Source organism: Saimiri boliviensis, chromosome 15 (assembly GCF_048565385.1).
Source record: "Saimiri boliviensis isolate mSaiBol1 chromosome 15, mSaiBol1.pri, whole genome shotgun sequence".
In the NCBI taxonomy this organism is placed as follows: domain Eukaryota; kingdom Metazoa; phylum Chordata; class Mammalia; order Primates; family Cebidae; genus Saimiri; species Saimiri boliviensis.
Window position 1 is genome coordinate 13,696,242 of NC_133463.1, and position 15,923 is coordinate 13,712,164.

At 36.7% G+C, this 15,923-nt stretch overlaps 1 protein-coding gene across 8 annotated transcripts in view; it reads left to right on the top strand.

Annotated features, from left to right (window-relative positions):
• CHD7 (chromodomain helicase DNA binding protein 7) overlaps positions 1-15,923 on the top strand; it is a 180,371-nt gene that overhangs the window by 117,183 nt on the left and 47,265 nt on the right. For all 8 annotated transcript variants that reach the window (XM_039464557.2, XM_074386678.1, XM_039464560.2 and 5 more), the window contains 2 exons: positions 4,354-4,409; positions 12,750-12,864. In XM_039464557.2, coding sequence (XP_039320491.1) covers positions 4,354-4,409; positions 12,750-12,864 — 171 coding nt within the window. The remainder of the gene's footprint in view (positions 1-4,353; positions 4,410-12,749; positions 12,865-15,923) is intronic.

Consider the following 15,923-nt stretch of genomic DNA (forward strand, 5'->3'; position numbering starts at 1 on the left):
ATAGGAGATTAAAAATCACTGTACAGGAGGGTGGACATTTGTTGAGTTGGTGAATTTGAAGATGGAGAAAATTAGTGGAAAAATTCTTCTGGAAGGGAGATATGCTTTGAGGTATGATTTAAAATAAAGGAGAGATGTGGAGCTCATGGAATTGCTTTTCAATTGCTGTTTTTTCTTAAAGGGCAATAAAAAACATTAGAAGATACTAAACATTAACAGGTGCTAACTTTTAAAACTGCTGATATTCTCAAAGTAGGTACTTTAGTTATCACCTTTAATAACATTAGAAGAAAGTGTTGCAAATAAAAACAAAAGGAAATTTGAGATTTTTTTGTGGATTCTATCTATGCCTGCTGGTCTGTTTCTTATTACAATGAATAATTTAATAATTGGCTGTGCGACGGTGTCTTTATCTCTGCCAGGCAGCACTGTAGAAACTGGCTATGAGCTCTCAGAGCCTGCCACTGCATGGTGTTGACACAGAGTAGAGACTCCATGTTTTTCAAAGTCAGTTGACCTCATCACTGTAGCCTGAGAAGCATCATGATCCATTATGATGGAGTTGTGTAAACTCACAAAACTTATCTGACAGAGGCATCCTAATTCAGCACCTCATGTTAAATAGGCATTTATGTTGTTCTAAACCCATAGGTTAATGTCCATGATACCTAGCTGCATGAGATAGTCAGTGCCTATTTGAATTTTGAGGTAGATATATGAATGGTTACTTTGATTGTATAAAGGCTAGTTATTTTGTTTTCCTTGTTTAGTCATCCTGTAACTTTTTCTTCTTTGAGCCATTCATCTTTGGAGAATAATTCCAATCCTTTTTTTTTTTTTTTTGTATCAGAAGGTCAAAAGTAGTTTTAAAAGTGAATTGTGACTGTGTCCCTAAAATTTTTTATTTTTCTTTGACTACAGGACATATTTTCAGACTGTGTTTTAATTCTCTTTATTTGAGCTCCTTAGAGCGTAAAGAAGGCAAAACTCTTCATCTCATCCATTACCATGCCCTTATTTTTTCCCTAAGTGAACTGTGATTTGGTGTCTCCAGTAAAGTATACAGTAGATTGGGCCAGAAGTGAATGGGAATTCATACCCACACCTTATTGATAACTTTATTGAGGTGCTTTTTCATTCTCTTGTGTATTATTTAACTAAATGTTATCTTTTTTTGCTATGTCAAAGATGCTTAGGAAAAACCTAAGTTAGGCCTAGACTCTGGATGACTATTTAGAATCCAAGTGGCAGGAGAACTCATTTACTGCCTTCTCAAAGTTTCTGGGTCATGTGAACAGTGGGACAAGTATGGCTTAATATATTCGAAACTTTAAATTTGTTAATAATAAGAATTTCCATAGATGAATCTCAGAGTCTAATGAAAAGGTATATACATTTCTGAGAAAAATTCTCTTAAATACATAATATTACTGGGTCCTCAAATTTAATGTTGCTGCTCAAGAAATAAATTCAATTGTTGTGTGTATATGTGTGTACACGTGTGGAAATAGTGCTTTGACTTAGTTACTCATTTGCCTATGCCCATTGTAGAATGGCTTCCGAAACGAGGCTTAGAGGTGGGAGGTTTTGGGGTTGGGACTGCTTTAAGCTGCTATCAGAGGCTGGTCAGACTGCCTCCCATTTAGTAAATAATTGAAATGATGCTTTTGAGGGCTTATAAATTTACATACTTTTATTAATTGTTTTACTGTTCAGTAAAAGATGATCATATTTATATGAAAGGAACAGTGAAAAACAGCACTATTTATAATTCTAGGAGCAAGAAGATGGTGATCCAATGTGTGTGGTCTGTTAAACAGATCAAAGTGTTATATTCTGAAACATCCAAAAGATACAGGCCCTGGGACAATTCTATACCAGCTCCAGGTGCTGCTAAAGGAAGTTTCAGAACCTAGTTGGTTCCACTTAGGCAGCCTAGACTCTCTTGTTACGCATTTTCACAGCAGGTTCCCAGAGGAATAGCTGATCATGACAATAAAATGGGTAGTAATGAGAGTTGGGGACAGATGGCTGCAAGAGTCAGCTTTCTCAAACAGACTAGAGACAGAATAAAAACTCTTTACTGTTCAAGATTTGATCCTGTACGTTTTGGTGCCCACTTAGAATTATGGGATGACGAGACCATTTAGAATGAGAAGAAAAGAACAGTATGGTAGAAAAGATCAGATAGAAGAATCAGGAGAAATAATAAGAGTGTAGACATGATAAATCTTGTTTATGATTTATAACATATATATATCAATTGTGTAAATGATATGTAGTTTGTAAAATGCCTTCAAAATTGAAAGAAATATAATTATTATCAGAAGAGTAAAAGCTCAAGACTTGAGTTCCATTCTTGATCTGAATTTCATGATAATGCTATGTGAAGAATCAAAGGATCTAGTTTCATCCTTGCTTCTCTTTTTCCCTGACCATCTACTATCTTTTTGTCTTTCTATGGGATGTCTGGTTCTGTATAAAGATAATGTGTCTTGAAATGGGAGTAGAATGGAGAAATATTAGGGCTAGAGAAAAAAGTAGGGTGGGTCTTGGATGGATTGCCACTTGAACTGGCTAGTATTTATTTATAAGTTAATTCCATATTCCATTTATGTTGGTGGTTCTTGAAACCATCCAACAAACATTTCTTTTTATTTTGAATAACTAAAAGTCTGTGACATAGAAGGTGTTCTAAATACATTTGTTTAAAAGAATGCTTTAGAGTTATGATCTTTCATAGATCCGTTAGGGCACAACCAGATACTAATAGGTACAGACCATTCCTGCATATCCAGACTCCTCCTTGATAATTTCTAGACAGGCAAGAAACTATTTAAAATATAGGTTTAGCTGGGTACCGTGGCTCATGCTGTAATCCCATCACTTTGAGAGGCTGAGGCGGGGGGATAGCTTGAGCCCAAGAGTTTGAGACCAGCCCGCGCAACCTGGTGTAAAACCCAGTCTACAGAAAATACAAAATTAGCTGAGCATGGTGGTGTGTGCCTGTAGTTCCAGCTACCTGGGGAGGCGATGGGGTGATGGGGGTTGCTGAGGCAGGAGGACTGCTTGAGCCTGGGAGGTAGAGGTTGCAGTGAGCCATGTTTGTACTACTGCACTCAAACCTGGGAGACAAAGCCAGATCCTATCTCAAAAAAAAAAAAAAAAAAAAAAAAAAATTAGGTTTAACTGATATAAGTGAGGATTTCAAAGAAAAGTTTAAGTTCACAATCTTTGAAAATAGTTTGAAGGTTAGAGATTGAGGGGACTAGTACCTTTGAACAGATCTGTGCCAGTCTGCTATCCAGTAGAAGCCTTTGCTCTTTTGTTTCTTCTTTGCCATGTTCCTACTTGCTTTGATTTTTTTCAAAGCGTTTCGAAGGTGGCTGAACAGCCATACGTGACCCTCGAGGCAGGCTTGGGGTCTCTTGTAAGAGGGTAAAAGCAATCCCCAAACATCTGTAAGTGATGTTTATAGTTTAGATCCCTGATTTATCTGATCAAATGTTCCAGAAGGAAATTACATATTATGACTTGTTTAACAGCCTAAAACCAAAAGGGGAATAAAGAGAGATGACTAAAATATCATCTGAATGTTATCTTCTGCATACAGTACAGCAGGTAGGATCAAGGGAGATATTATAGATAATCTTACCACTGAAAACTCTTGATTTGGCTGACATGTATCACAATTTTAACCTTACCTAAATGTAGTATTTGGAGTGTTAATTTTATTTGGCTGCTATGTGTGTGAGACATCTTGTCTGAGAGATTTTAATTGTACCGTTGAGTGAAACTAAAACTATGAATAGTGATGCACTGAAATCACAGCGTAAGAACAAGGTTTAGTTTTATATGGTTTCTTGTTTAGAGTTATTAAGTATATGGAGAAATAAATGTCTTTTAAATATTTTAAAACATTACAAAACCCACAATGTAAAGTTGCCATGAGGCAGCCAAAAATAATACATATGGCATTCAGGAGAGCAGTTGCTAATTGGCTGCTGCCTGAGAAAATGGTACACTTGGCGTCTACTTAACACTGTGGGTTTGGCAGAAGGCCAAATTTGGGGTCAGGTTGTTGTGAATGAAGCTGCATGTGGTTAGGGAGGAGTTAAAGTGATTCATGTCTTAGAAGCTCTCGCACGTTGAGCAGAGGTGCGTGCATGGGCCTAAGCGTGGCAGTCTCCGTGGCCCTGACCGCCTCCCAGTGCACAGCGTACTCATCTTACGAGAAGGTCCCGTGCTGCTCTTCTCAGTCCTGCTTTGTGCTCATATGGTAGTAAATTATGACTTTTGAAATACTCTAGTAGATGGTTTTAAGTATGTGCCTGAAATTTTCTTTTGTTGCAGAAGGAATCTGGAGAAGAGGTAGAAATTGAGGAATTCTATGTGAAATACAAAAACTTGTAAGTAAATCGTGATTTTGATTTTAATGGGGTGGGGGGGTGGGGTGGACTATATTTTCCAAGTACTAAACAACCATTTTTTTTTAAATTAGGAAATTTAGGAACTTTGGTATGATTTATTTAGTCATCAGGGCCTGGGAGACCGTTTTTTAACCAACCTTTGTATTTTATGAATTCAGTTTTTCTGGAAAATGTGTAATTGGTATAAAAGTTGACTAACTTCCGCATATAACCAATAAGTATTTTTTAGAGAGGATAAAAACTTCTACAATAATAGAAAAATGAATAAAGCAGTATTTCCCTGTCCTCTGATCATGAATTCTACCCCCGGGGGCTACACTTCTTCCCTTCACCTGTGCATGGCGGGGCAAGGCCCTAGAGACGAGAACTCTCCTGTGGAATGAAAGTGCTAGAGAACCCTGACATCACTCAGGTTCTAAAATGCAGTGAGGTATAGCTCTATCTATTTTTATTTGTTTCTGATATTTGTGTAGTAGATTTGAGTTGCATAACTTAAAAATCTGAACTGAAAACCGCAGTGAGTTGTTGTCCTTGTGGATTCTGTTGTAGTCAGTACAGCTGGCCCAAACAGACATTGTGATGAGCTAGGATGTTTTCAGTCGGTAGTCATTCTGCTGAAGAAGACTGAGGCCATTTTGTAACCTAAATAACAATCACAGAACAAAGGCAAAAATGTTCATTGATAGTGTAAACATTAAATTTATTTTGTATCCCTTTTAAGACAAAGAACTAAACCACCGTATTAATAGATTCTTAGGGCTTTAAAGAGAAGTTGTGAAAACAGAATCAGGAAATTTATCCCACCCTAGAAAATGAAAGCATCAGGTGCCATGGATTTTTTTTTTTATCATTCTCCCTTGTTGTAGTTGGCACTGTTAGTAAATTGATGAACTTCGGAAGAAGTTGTGAGTAAAGCCTTTTACCAAGTAAAAAGGTAAATCTCTATCAGTTTTATCATGCTCAGTTTTATGAGAGTTCAATTAAATTAGTCTGACAATTTAAAAAATGCTCAGAAAATGTTAACTGTCATCATTCTTTTGTCCTCAGAGCATGTCAGTTTACACATGTGGAAATTATGCCTACAACACGATTTCCTATGGTAAGGAGGAGGTAAACTAAGTAAACCAGAGGGAGAGAGTCCCCTTGTAGATTTACCAAGTCGAAACAAGAGCAGAGGCGTTCCAATATATAATGGCACTACCAGAGAGACCTCCAGATCAGTGTGTGACAGTGAGACTTCCTTCCAGTCAGCCTGTTAGTGACCCCAGAGATGGGCTCTGAGCTCCTGACCAGGTGCCACTGCCACATCAGGAGACTCTAGCCCTCCTCCAAAGTCATTTGAGATGAGGTAAAGGGAGTTTTGGAAAAAAATAGTTTTCCTGACTGTTATTACTGAGAGCTAAGAGAAATTAAGATTTCCTTAAAACTAAGAGTTTTTGTTAGCCTTTTATTTGGATACAATTTCACGTTTGTAGGAAAATTATAAAAATGGTACCAATTTTTTTTTTTTTTTTTTTTAATATGTATCTTCTGAAAAGATACTTTGAGACTTAGATGTGGTAATGGTTGCTAAGTAGTGATTTACTAATTTCATCATATTTTCTACATTGATTGTTTGGGTTTTTACTATAAAGAAGAGCTTTACCTTCTTGCTCATTTGCTAATTTATAGCTGTGCAGACTTGTGGTTTCTCATTTTATTCAAGTGGTTATAACTCTTTACTGTTGTCGTAATTTTTACTTTGCTCACATTATCCCAGATTTGGCCAGTGGGAGCCTCTTCAGACTGACTTTTCCATCCTATTGCCTTGTCCCTATCTTTCTTTGAACACTTTCTTGCTTTCTGGCACCAGAGGATGTTTCAGGTTCATCTTGTAACTCCCATTTTGTACAATCAGTTACTTCTCCAAGAACGCTTGATTTCTTTTAGTGAAGGGGGACATTGAGAAACCAAGATTCGGGCCTTAGGTGTGCTCCTTGTTGCTGAAGAATTGTTGCTTCTAGTCTCTTTCAGTAGATAGGGCTAGGAGAGTGTACACATATATGTGGGTGTGTGTGGAGATACATACATACATATATATATATATATATATATATAGTTACACACATACTTATCTATTATTATACACACACACATATTTATCTACCTGCCTAACACAACAGCAAAAAGAGTGCCTATATGTTGATACTTCCATTACTGTTCCAGCACCACAAGGTTTGTTCTCTCCTTTCACCTTTAATATTAATAATTCCCTCTTCAACCAGAATAAACCTGGCTCTCTTATTTTTTATATTTGCTTTTTTGTCAGTCCTTACATATATAGGAAGTGATTTCAGAATTACTTGCTAGCCCATATTTCTGTGAAAAAGAGCCTATATTTGTTTAGTTTTTTTGTCTTTATTTGAGGGCATAGGGACTAAAACTTTATCCAGAATTTCCTTGGGTTGCTTATTCTCTTTACCTACCCCACCAGTATAGTTTGTTATTTATTTCTGGGGTCCGCAACCCTCAGGCTGTGGATCAGTACTGGTCATGTCCTGTCAGGAACCTGGCCGCGCAGCAGAAGGTAAGCATTACCCCCTGAGCTCCACCTCCTGTCAGATCAGTGCAGCATTCGATTCTCATAGGAGCGTGAACACTATTGTGAACTGTGCACATGGGAGATCTAGGTTGTATGCTCCTTATGGGAATCTAATAACCTGATTGAGGGTGGAACAGTTTCATTCCAAACCACTTCTCCCCGCCCATAACCCTGCCCCAGTCCGTGGAAAAATTGTCCTCCACAAAACTGGTTCCTGGTGCCAAAAAAGGTTGAGACCTCATGGCTTACGTGATACACAGTGTGTTTCCTTAGTTTTGGTTTGTACTGGTATTCCATTTTAGCCCCCTGTTGATTTTTATTAATTGTTTTTCAAGTTTGTGAAATATTAATATGTTCTAAAAGTCAGAACTATACACAAAAGAAGTGTAGTCCTTCCTTCCTTTCCACGTCATTCCCACTTATTTCCTTACTAATCCTGGGCTTATCTTTTCTGTCATTTTTGGCATGAGCATGCAGGTATAATTTCCTCTTCTTTCTTACAAATAAAAGAAATTAGTATACTGTTAGTACATTTTTGTGCTTTGATTTTTTTTTCCCCCCACACTATATTCTGGAAATCACTTTGCATCAGTTCATAGGGGTCCCCCTCGTTCTTTGTTACAACTGCCTAATATTCCATTGCATGACTGTGCCATAACCATTCAACCAGCCTTCTGTATATGTGGGTGTGTAAGTGGCTTCTGATGTTTTCCGATTACAGATAGTGCCACAATATATATTCTCATTCATATCTATAGATTTTCAGCTTGTTGGAGGCATGACTTCCAGGTGAATTCCCAGAAGTGGGTTTGTTAGATCAAAAGGCAAATGTGTGTATTTTTGAGAGATTACTGCCAAATTCCCTTCCTTCAGGTTGTATGAATTTGGGTTCCTGTCAACAATATATGCCGCAAACACCTATTTCCCCACAACCTTTCTAGCATAGTGTGCTGTTTCACTTTTTAATTTTTGTAAGAAGTTGTATTTCAGTTGAGATTTTATTTAGCATTTTCTCTTACTGTAAATAAGAACTCCTTTTTATAAGTTTAATGGCCACTTTTTACATCTTGTGTCAGTCATCTGTGTCTTTTGCTCATTTTTCTGTCATGCTCTTCTCAACTTTTAAGAGCTCTTTATATGTAAGGGATATTAGTTCTTTATCTGGGTTGTATGCTGCAATTACCTTTTCTCAGTTTGAATTGTCTTTTGACTTGATGGTGTTTCTTGTATTATACATTAAAATTTTTTGTACAGTCGTCAGATTTAACGATTTTTCTTATATTGTTTCTAGCTTTATGTCATAGCTAGAAAGCTGCTCCCTATATCCAGATTGCAAAGGAATTTGTCCATGCTTTCTTTGTGGTTTTAATTTATTCATCTAGGTGCCTGATCCATTTGGTGTTTATTCTTGTGTATTATATAAGTCATGGCTCTAATTTAATTCTTTTTCAATTGTTGTTCTAGCACCATTACTAAAGAGTCAATTTTTGGTGGGGCGATGGCTTACACTTATAATTCTAGTACTTTGGGAGGCCGAGGTGGGCAGATCACACGGTCAGGAGTCCGAGACCAGCCTGACCAACATAGTGAAACCCTGTCTCTACTAAAAATACAAAAAATTAGCTAGGCATGGTGGTGGGCACCTGTAATCCCAGCTACTCTGGAGACTGAGGCAGGAGAATCGCTTGAACCCAGGAGTCGGAGGTTGCAGTGAGCCGAGATTGTGCCATTGCACTCCAGCCTGGGTGACAGTGTGAGACTCCATCTCAAAAAAAAAAAAAAAAAAAAAAAAAAAAGGAAATCACTGTTGCCTCAGTGATTTGAGATGTAAACTTTATTATGTCTTAAAGTTTATTTATTTTATTTTTTATTTTTATTTATCGGTCCTTTATGCCTTTGAACCGCTTGTCTATTCAGAAGCCACTATTTACTTAGGGAGGCTTTATAGCAGGCGTCCCCAAACTACGGCCCATGGGCCGCATGTGGCCCCCTGAGGCCATTTATCCAGCCCCCCGCCGCACTTCAGGAAGGGGCACTTCTTTCATTGGTGGTCAGTGAGAGGAGCACAGTACGTGGCGACCCTCCAATGGTCTGAGGGACGGTGAACTGGCCCCCTGTGTGAAAAGTTTGGGGACACCTGCTTTATAGTATATTTTAATATCTGGTAGATCTAGTTCCCTATTAACTTTTATGTTTGAATGTTTTCCTGGATATTCTTGCATGTTTATTTTTATATATAAAATTTAGTATTGTTTAGCTTCATATAAATGCTTGTTTGCATTTTATTTATTTACATTGTGTTAAATTTACAAATGTATGGTGTATGATTTTGAATTGCACAGTGTGAAAGCAAGGGTGTCTTTTCAGTTGGTCCAGTTATACTTTTATGTCTTGTAAGAGTTTTAAATATTTTCTTGCACAAATTTTGAATGTTTTTAATTAAATTTATTGCCAAGTGTTTTATCTTTGTTGATACTGTGAAAGAGGTTTTCACTAACATATCTCCTTATTGGTAATTGTTGGTGTGAATGAAGACAGTATGTTGACTTCTATATGCAAATTTTATATTCTGCTACATTACTGGATTATTTTATTACTTTAGTTAGTTTTCTAATTGATTCTCTAGGGTTTTCCAGGTACCTGATCATATAATCTGCAAACAGAGATAGCCTTACTTATTATTTTCTAATTATTATGTCTCTTATTGTTTTGAATTGTCAGTGACATTGGCTAATAATCTCATATACAATATTGAATAATTGTGGAGATAATAGGTATCCATGCTTTCTGATCTTTGTGGAAAACTCTGTGTTGTTTCTTCATTTAGTAAGATCCTGTATTTAGAACTAAAATCTTCAAATATTGTGTTAATAAAATACCTATTAATTCCTATCTTCCTAAGCTTTAAAAATCCATTATAGGTATTAAATTTTGTCAGATGTTTTTTCAGTATCACTAGAAATAATTGTGCGATTTTTCTCCTTGGATAACTTAATATTGTGTATTTTTAGTGGATTTCCTAATATTGAACCAACCTTGCATTCCTGAAATAAGTAACATGATGTATTATTTTATTAATGTGATGTGGAGTTATATTTGTTTAATATTTTATTTAGTACTTTGCACTGATATGGATAAGGGATATGTTCTTTACTTTTTTTAAAAAAAAACTGTAAAGATTAGGTATAAAAGTATACCTGTTTCATAAAGAGTAGTTACATTTTAAAATAAAATTTTGTTTTCCAAAGTGACCATAAATTGTATTATCTGTAGGGCCTAGTTCAGATTATTTCTTATTAGCATCATAATATTTTTCCTACATTACTTCTTCACAACTTTTAAAAAATATTTTAGTTCTAGTCCAGTTAGAACTTTTTCTTGCCTTAATTATCTATTAACACAAAGCAGTCTATTTGTGACACTTCATTCTTTCTTCCTCTTCTTCCTGACTAAGCCTCCAGAATGGGTTATCATCAGGGTCTAGTAATCAGAGTCACACTGAAAATTTCAACCTAGTTTATAGCAGAGAAAGCAGGGCTGGTGCCACCTCAAGGCTACACAGGTGGTGTTTTGAAGGCGTTTGTACCTCAGCCAAGACAAGAATACTAACTGACTGCACAAGTGCTTTTTCTGTCAAATAATGTGGAGACTAGGGCAAATTATTTTTATTATTTTGTAATGAAGTGGTGTGACCTCAGCTCACTGCAACCTCTACCTCCTGGGTTCAAGTGATTCTCCCGCCTCAGCCTCCTGAATAGCTGGGATTATAGGTGCCCACCACCACAGCCCAGCTGATTTTTGTATTTTTAATAGAGTTGAGGTTTCACTGTGTTGGTGAGGCTGATCCCGAGCTCCCAACCTCAGGTGATCTGCCTGCCTCACGTAATATGTGTTTCTGATTATGCCAGTATTGGATATTGTTTATTGGAAATTTGGAAACTACAGGTTGAAAGTAGAAAATAAAATACTTGCAGCCCTAGCACCCAGAAATAATTATTACAGATTGAGTATCCCTTATCTGGAATAGTTGAGATCTGAAGTGTTTTGGATTTTGGATTTTTTCAAATTTTGGAATATTTGCCTTATACTTTAGGGGTTAAGCTTCCCAAATCTGAAATCCAAAATACTCTTATCAAGCACTTTCTTTGAGTATCGTGTTGGTGCTCAAAAAGTTTCGAGTTTTAGAATATTTTGGATTTTGGATTTTCAGATTTGGGATGGTCAACCTATATTAGCATTCTGATACGATTTCATCTAGTCTATTTTCTGTGTGTGTGTACAGCGTTGATATCAATTCATAGCTATATAAGTCATATGTATTTAAAATCTTTTTCTCCCTCAATTATAGAAGGTCTAAATGAATCCTATCTTTGAAAATCATATTGCATAATTTATCAGTTATGTGCTACTTAATATCATAAGCATTTCCTATGTCATAAATCATTTTTGAAAAATTTTTAATGGTTGTGTATTTTTTTTTACTTTTTCGTTTTCTAAACTTCTGACTTCTACTAAAGCACAATTTCTAACAGTAGTAGTATGTTGATTCTGAAATAGGTATATATATTCAAGCATATCATTTCTTTTAATGTCATCACCAGAAAGAGAAATAAGAGGCTGTCAGGGCTATTTGGCGGGCAGAGAGAGGGCAATGGGACAAAAGAATATTGAAGAACTATACAAAAGAAGGTCAGAGTTGCCATGAAACATTAACTGTTGAGCTGTGAGTGTTGGAGAAGGAAAGGGAAGTGCAAATATATTCCAGTTCAGGTGAGGGAAGACACCATACATGGCCAGAGCAGGAGGTGGTGAGTCTGAGGGGAAGGGGTTTCCCTAGTGCAGGTATAGACAATACCAAGTGAAACATTCACAGTGGACCAAGGGACATTATTGCAGAACCCTGTAGGAACACAGCCTGGGAGACCAGGAACTGATTAGGAGCTGGTGAGGGGCATGGCCTGGTGTTCCAGGAGCAGGCAGTGGTTCATTCCTCCTGGATTGCTATAGAAGGACAAGGTTAGGTTTCCCTTTGGGACTAGTATGACGGGTCTTGGATAACTCTAGGGTACTCTACACCTCTTACCTTCAAAGAAACTGCTATTTTAAATTTGAATTATTTTAACTTGATAAAAATCTACTTCTCAATGATAAGAGGTTCAAAGTATAAATTCAGAATTGAAGCCACCCTGTAGTGCTAATTGTTTTATATTGAAGTATAATCCATTCACTTATGGAAATAGCTTGTTATTAGGCCATTCCCTCTCTCACTGTCTCTCTCTGTCTCCTCCCTAACCCCATCTGTAGTAGTGGGTAAGACAGCTGGAGGCTTAGGCCTGTGCACACTCTCGTGCTCTCTCTCTGAGTGCTCGCTCTCTCAGAGAGAGAGAGAGAGAGAGAGAGAGAGAGAGAGAGAGAGAGAGAGATGGGGTGGTGGGGAGGGAGAGAAAGAGAGTGAGAGAGTGAGCGAGTGATATCTCCTCCCCCGACCCCATCTCTGGTAGTGGGTAAGAGAGCTGGAGGCTTAGGACAGAAGGCAAATTTTAGGCACTACTGTTGATTTTCTCTTCTTATTCTAAACACTAGTAGGTATACTAAATGTTGCTCAGCAGCCTTAATGAGTAATTAAGCAGGTTATTTTGTTAATTATCTGTTTAGTTGGCTTTTTTTAAATAAGAGAAGACATAATAAAGGGTTAATTATATTCTACATATTTCAAGCATATTATTTTATTCTTTCAGCTCTTATCTTCATTGTCAATGGGCATCTGTAGAAGATCTGGAAAAAGATAAGAGAATTCAGCAAAAAATTAAACGATTTAAGGCAAAGCAGGGCCAGAACAAGTTCCTTTCAGAGGTACGAAATACCTGCTTACTTTTCTAAAGTATTTACTTTATTAAAATGTTCTAAATTTAAAATTTTAGTTCAGCAGATTAAGAAAAAATAGTTAACCTCATTTGGTGCTGTTACTTGCATATTGGTAACTGGTTATTGCTAACAAATTTGTAAACAGGAAATTTCTCATTCTTCCTGTTGCTTACTCTAGAAGATACCGGTCCTTATGATATTATGTGGAAATAGCAGTGATGATATGATAAAAAATCTTGTAAAGAAAGTACAGTCACTAGACGATGAAATTAAGTAAGTGGACAAAAGTTCTATTGAGATTGAGCAGGTTAAGAACTCTATAGTAAACGTTAAGTACAAGTTCTAAGATACAAAAGCTTAACTTCCATTGGGGAAAGTATGTGACAAATTTCTTTTGTTCAAATCAATGCCTAATCACAGAGTTCACTAAACTCATTTTCACAAATGCTGTGCTGTAGTATTGAAACTGGTGATAATATCTTTGCCTGTGTTCCTTTATCCTAGGTATCAGCTATAGAAATACAGCAATACCTAGGGCAGGGAAGAAAATCTGCACTTAATAGAAGTGCCAGTTCTGCCCCTCCGTACGCCTCCCACCCTGCCCAGTACAGTCAATTATATATTTTTTAAAGTGCTTTCACGAGCTGCTTACTAGGGTCTCTAGACTTTTGATCGCCAATTTGGTTTCATTTACAGCCTCACGCAGATAAAAGAAAAACCCAAATATTGAAAGATAGGACTTGCTGACTTAATAGTTCCTCTTTTCATAAAACAGTTGACAGAATGTAAACTGTAAAGAAGCATACAATTTGATGCAAAATAGTATCTGTTTAACAACCTACTTTTCACTGCCACCCCATTTTGGAGATGAAGGAAGGTGGGACAGAAGAATATTTAGTACTTTTATGTCATAAAATCCTTATACTATCAGACGTTAAGTCTGTGTTCTTCTGGGATCTGATTTCCATGATCCCAACTGGCCTGTGGTAAAGTCTGCATTCGCTGGGAGGTCATGTGGTTGCTCTTTTCCTAAACACATGTTGGCATCGCCACCTCTGGCTCTCTGACTATGCAGGATTTTCGGCAGTACAGTGGTTAGCACTGAGTGGAATGGAGTTACTCAAATGTGACTCAGTTCTTAGATCTTGGAGAATATTAAGAAGATTCTTTCTTCAAAAGAACTTTGAGGAAAATTCTTTCAAAGAAAGAATCTTAATATTTGATTTTGAGGACAGTGCTGCGAGGTTCTGTTTTTCATGCCCTTCTTAATGAAACCAGAGTTAAACTTACATGACATTGGATGAGCTGAAATCATTAGCCTTCTTTTAGAAAGAGACACCATATGTTCTGCTGACCTTTTCTGTGGGCCAGGGGGGAGGGAAACAGGCAAAAGCACAATGATAGCTTTCCCCCCATCCCTAAATCCAGGACCAGGATTTAGGGATGGGGGGAAAGCTACCATTGTGCTTTTTACGTTTATTTGTATTCTGTCTCCTGTAGTCACACTGTCTTTAGGAAATTGTGCCTAGCCCTAGCTACACATACCAAGGTTGAATGTTCATTATTTACCTGGTAACTTGGCAGCTAGAAGTCTTCATTTCTGTCCTGAGTGGGAGTTAGCAGAGAACAGCAGTCCCCTTCCTCCCTCTCTTACACATGCACATGACTTTGTTTCATCCCATACATGATCACAGCTTCAAATCTTTCATGGTTGTACTGCTTTGAGATTTTCAGTTTCATCTGCTTTTCCATTCTTTGTTTCTCCTTAGGCTACCTTATGAACCTGCTGCAACTAAAATCGCTATTCAAAAACATCATTTAGATTGAAAATGTCATCACATGTCTGATGCAATAGATTACTCAAAGAGTAGAAATGTTTAGGAAAAGTTAAGGATTTTAATTCAGCACTGAATATGAAAGCTCGAGTTTAAGAACAAGTTTTTTTAAAGAGAGTTTTTGCCGTCAAAACCTAGTTTTGGGAAAGTTTAAGTGTTTCTGCTGTACATGGATAACACATGTGTTTACATAAATCTAGAAGCTTTTGACAAAGCCAGTGCATTAATATACTAATACTTTATAATAGTTGAACATTTCAATGGATTTTTTTTTTTGCCTTACTAATACCTCCGTGTCAAAGCCTAAGGTAGTTGAGACACATATTTGTGTTTCTGCTTTTTATTTTTTTTTCATAATTCACAGTTCAAAGCTTCCCAACTTGGTGTTTTAAGGAGGCGGAGTAAGCCAGGCAAAGTTAGTTGTTCTTGAGCAGGTGACAACTCAGTTGTTTATCTTTTCAACCTGCAATTCAAAGGTTAAGAATGGTGTCTAAGTGACTTCTAGTTTGCCTTTTGCAAAATATTTTAATGCAGTTATATTATTGATAAGTTAATCGAGAGATGCATATAATAAAATGTCTCTTGTTTTCTAACATCTGAAACTTGTCTGACCCTAACTTCTCTTGGATATGGCTTAGTCTATAACTTCCTTTTGAGCCATATTCTAGTATTTTATATGAGATACCTTTGCAAGCAGCAGTATTGCTTTACTTTTATGAAGATTGTTTAATATATTGGTTAAATAAGCCAATTATTTAGGGCTCATCTCTTGATCCTAAATGCTTTGCCCTAAACATTCAGTATAAGTCATTGGAACATTTAGATTAATGACAAGACTTACTCTAAATGAGGTACTAATATTGATTGGCAAAGACTACCAAACATTGTAAACTCTGTTCATGCTAAAATATGAAATTAGTTGGTTTCTGTGTATTTGGCTTTTGAATAACATTTTGTAAATGATGCTATAAAGCATCAGACAATTCCAGGAGTTATGAAATTCTAAGTAACACTTTGCACGACTCTGATTTTTCATTGCAAACTGTAGTTTCAAGAATGCTAAATGCATTGCATGCCATAAGCCTTTTGGATTGCTCATTAGTGAATTGTAATTTCACACTTCATTTAAAATATTCTTAAACATTCTCTCACAGTAAAAGGTTTCACACGGTAATTAAAAGACCCAGTTAACAAAGTCTGAGAAGTCTGATT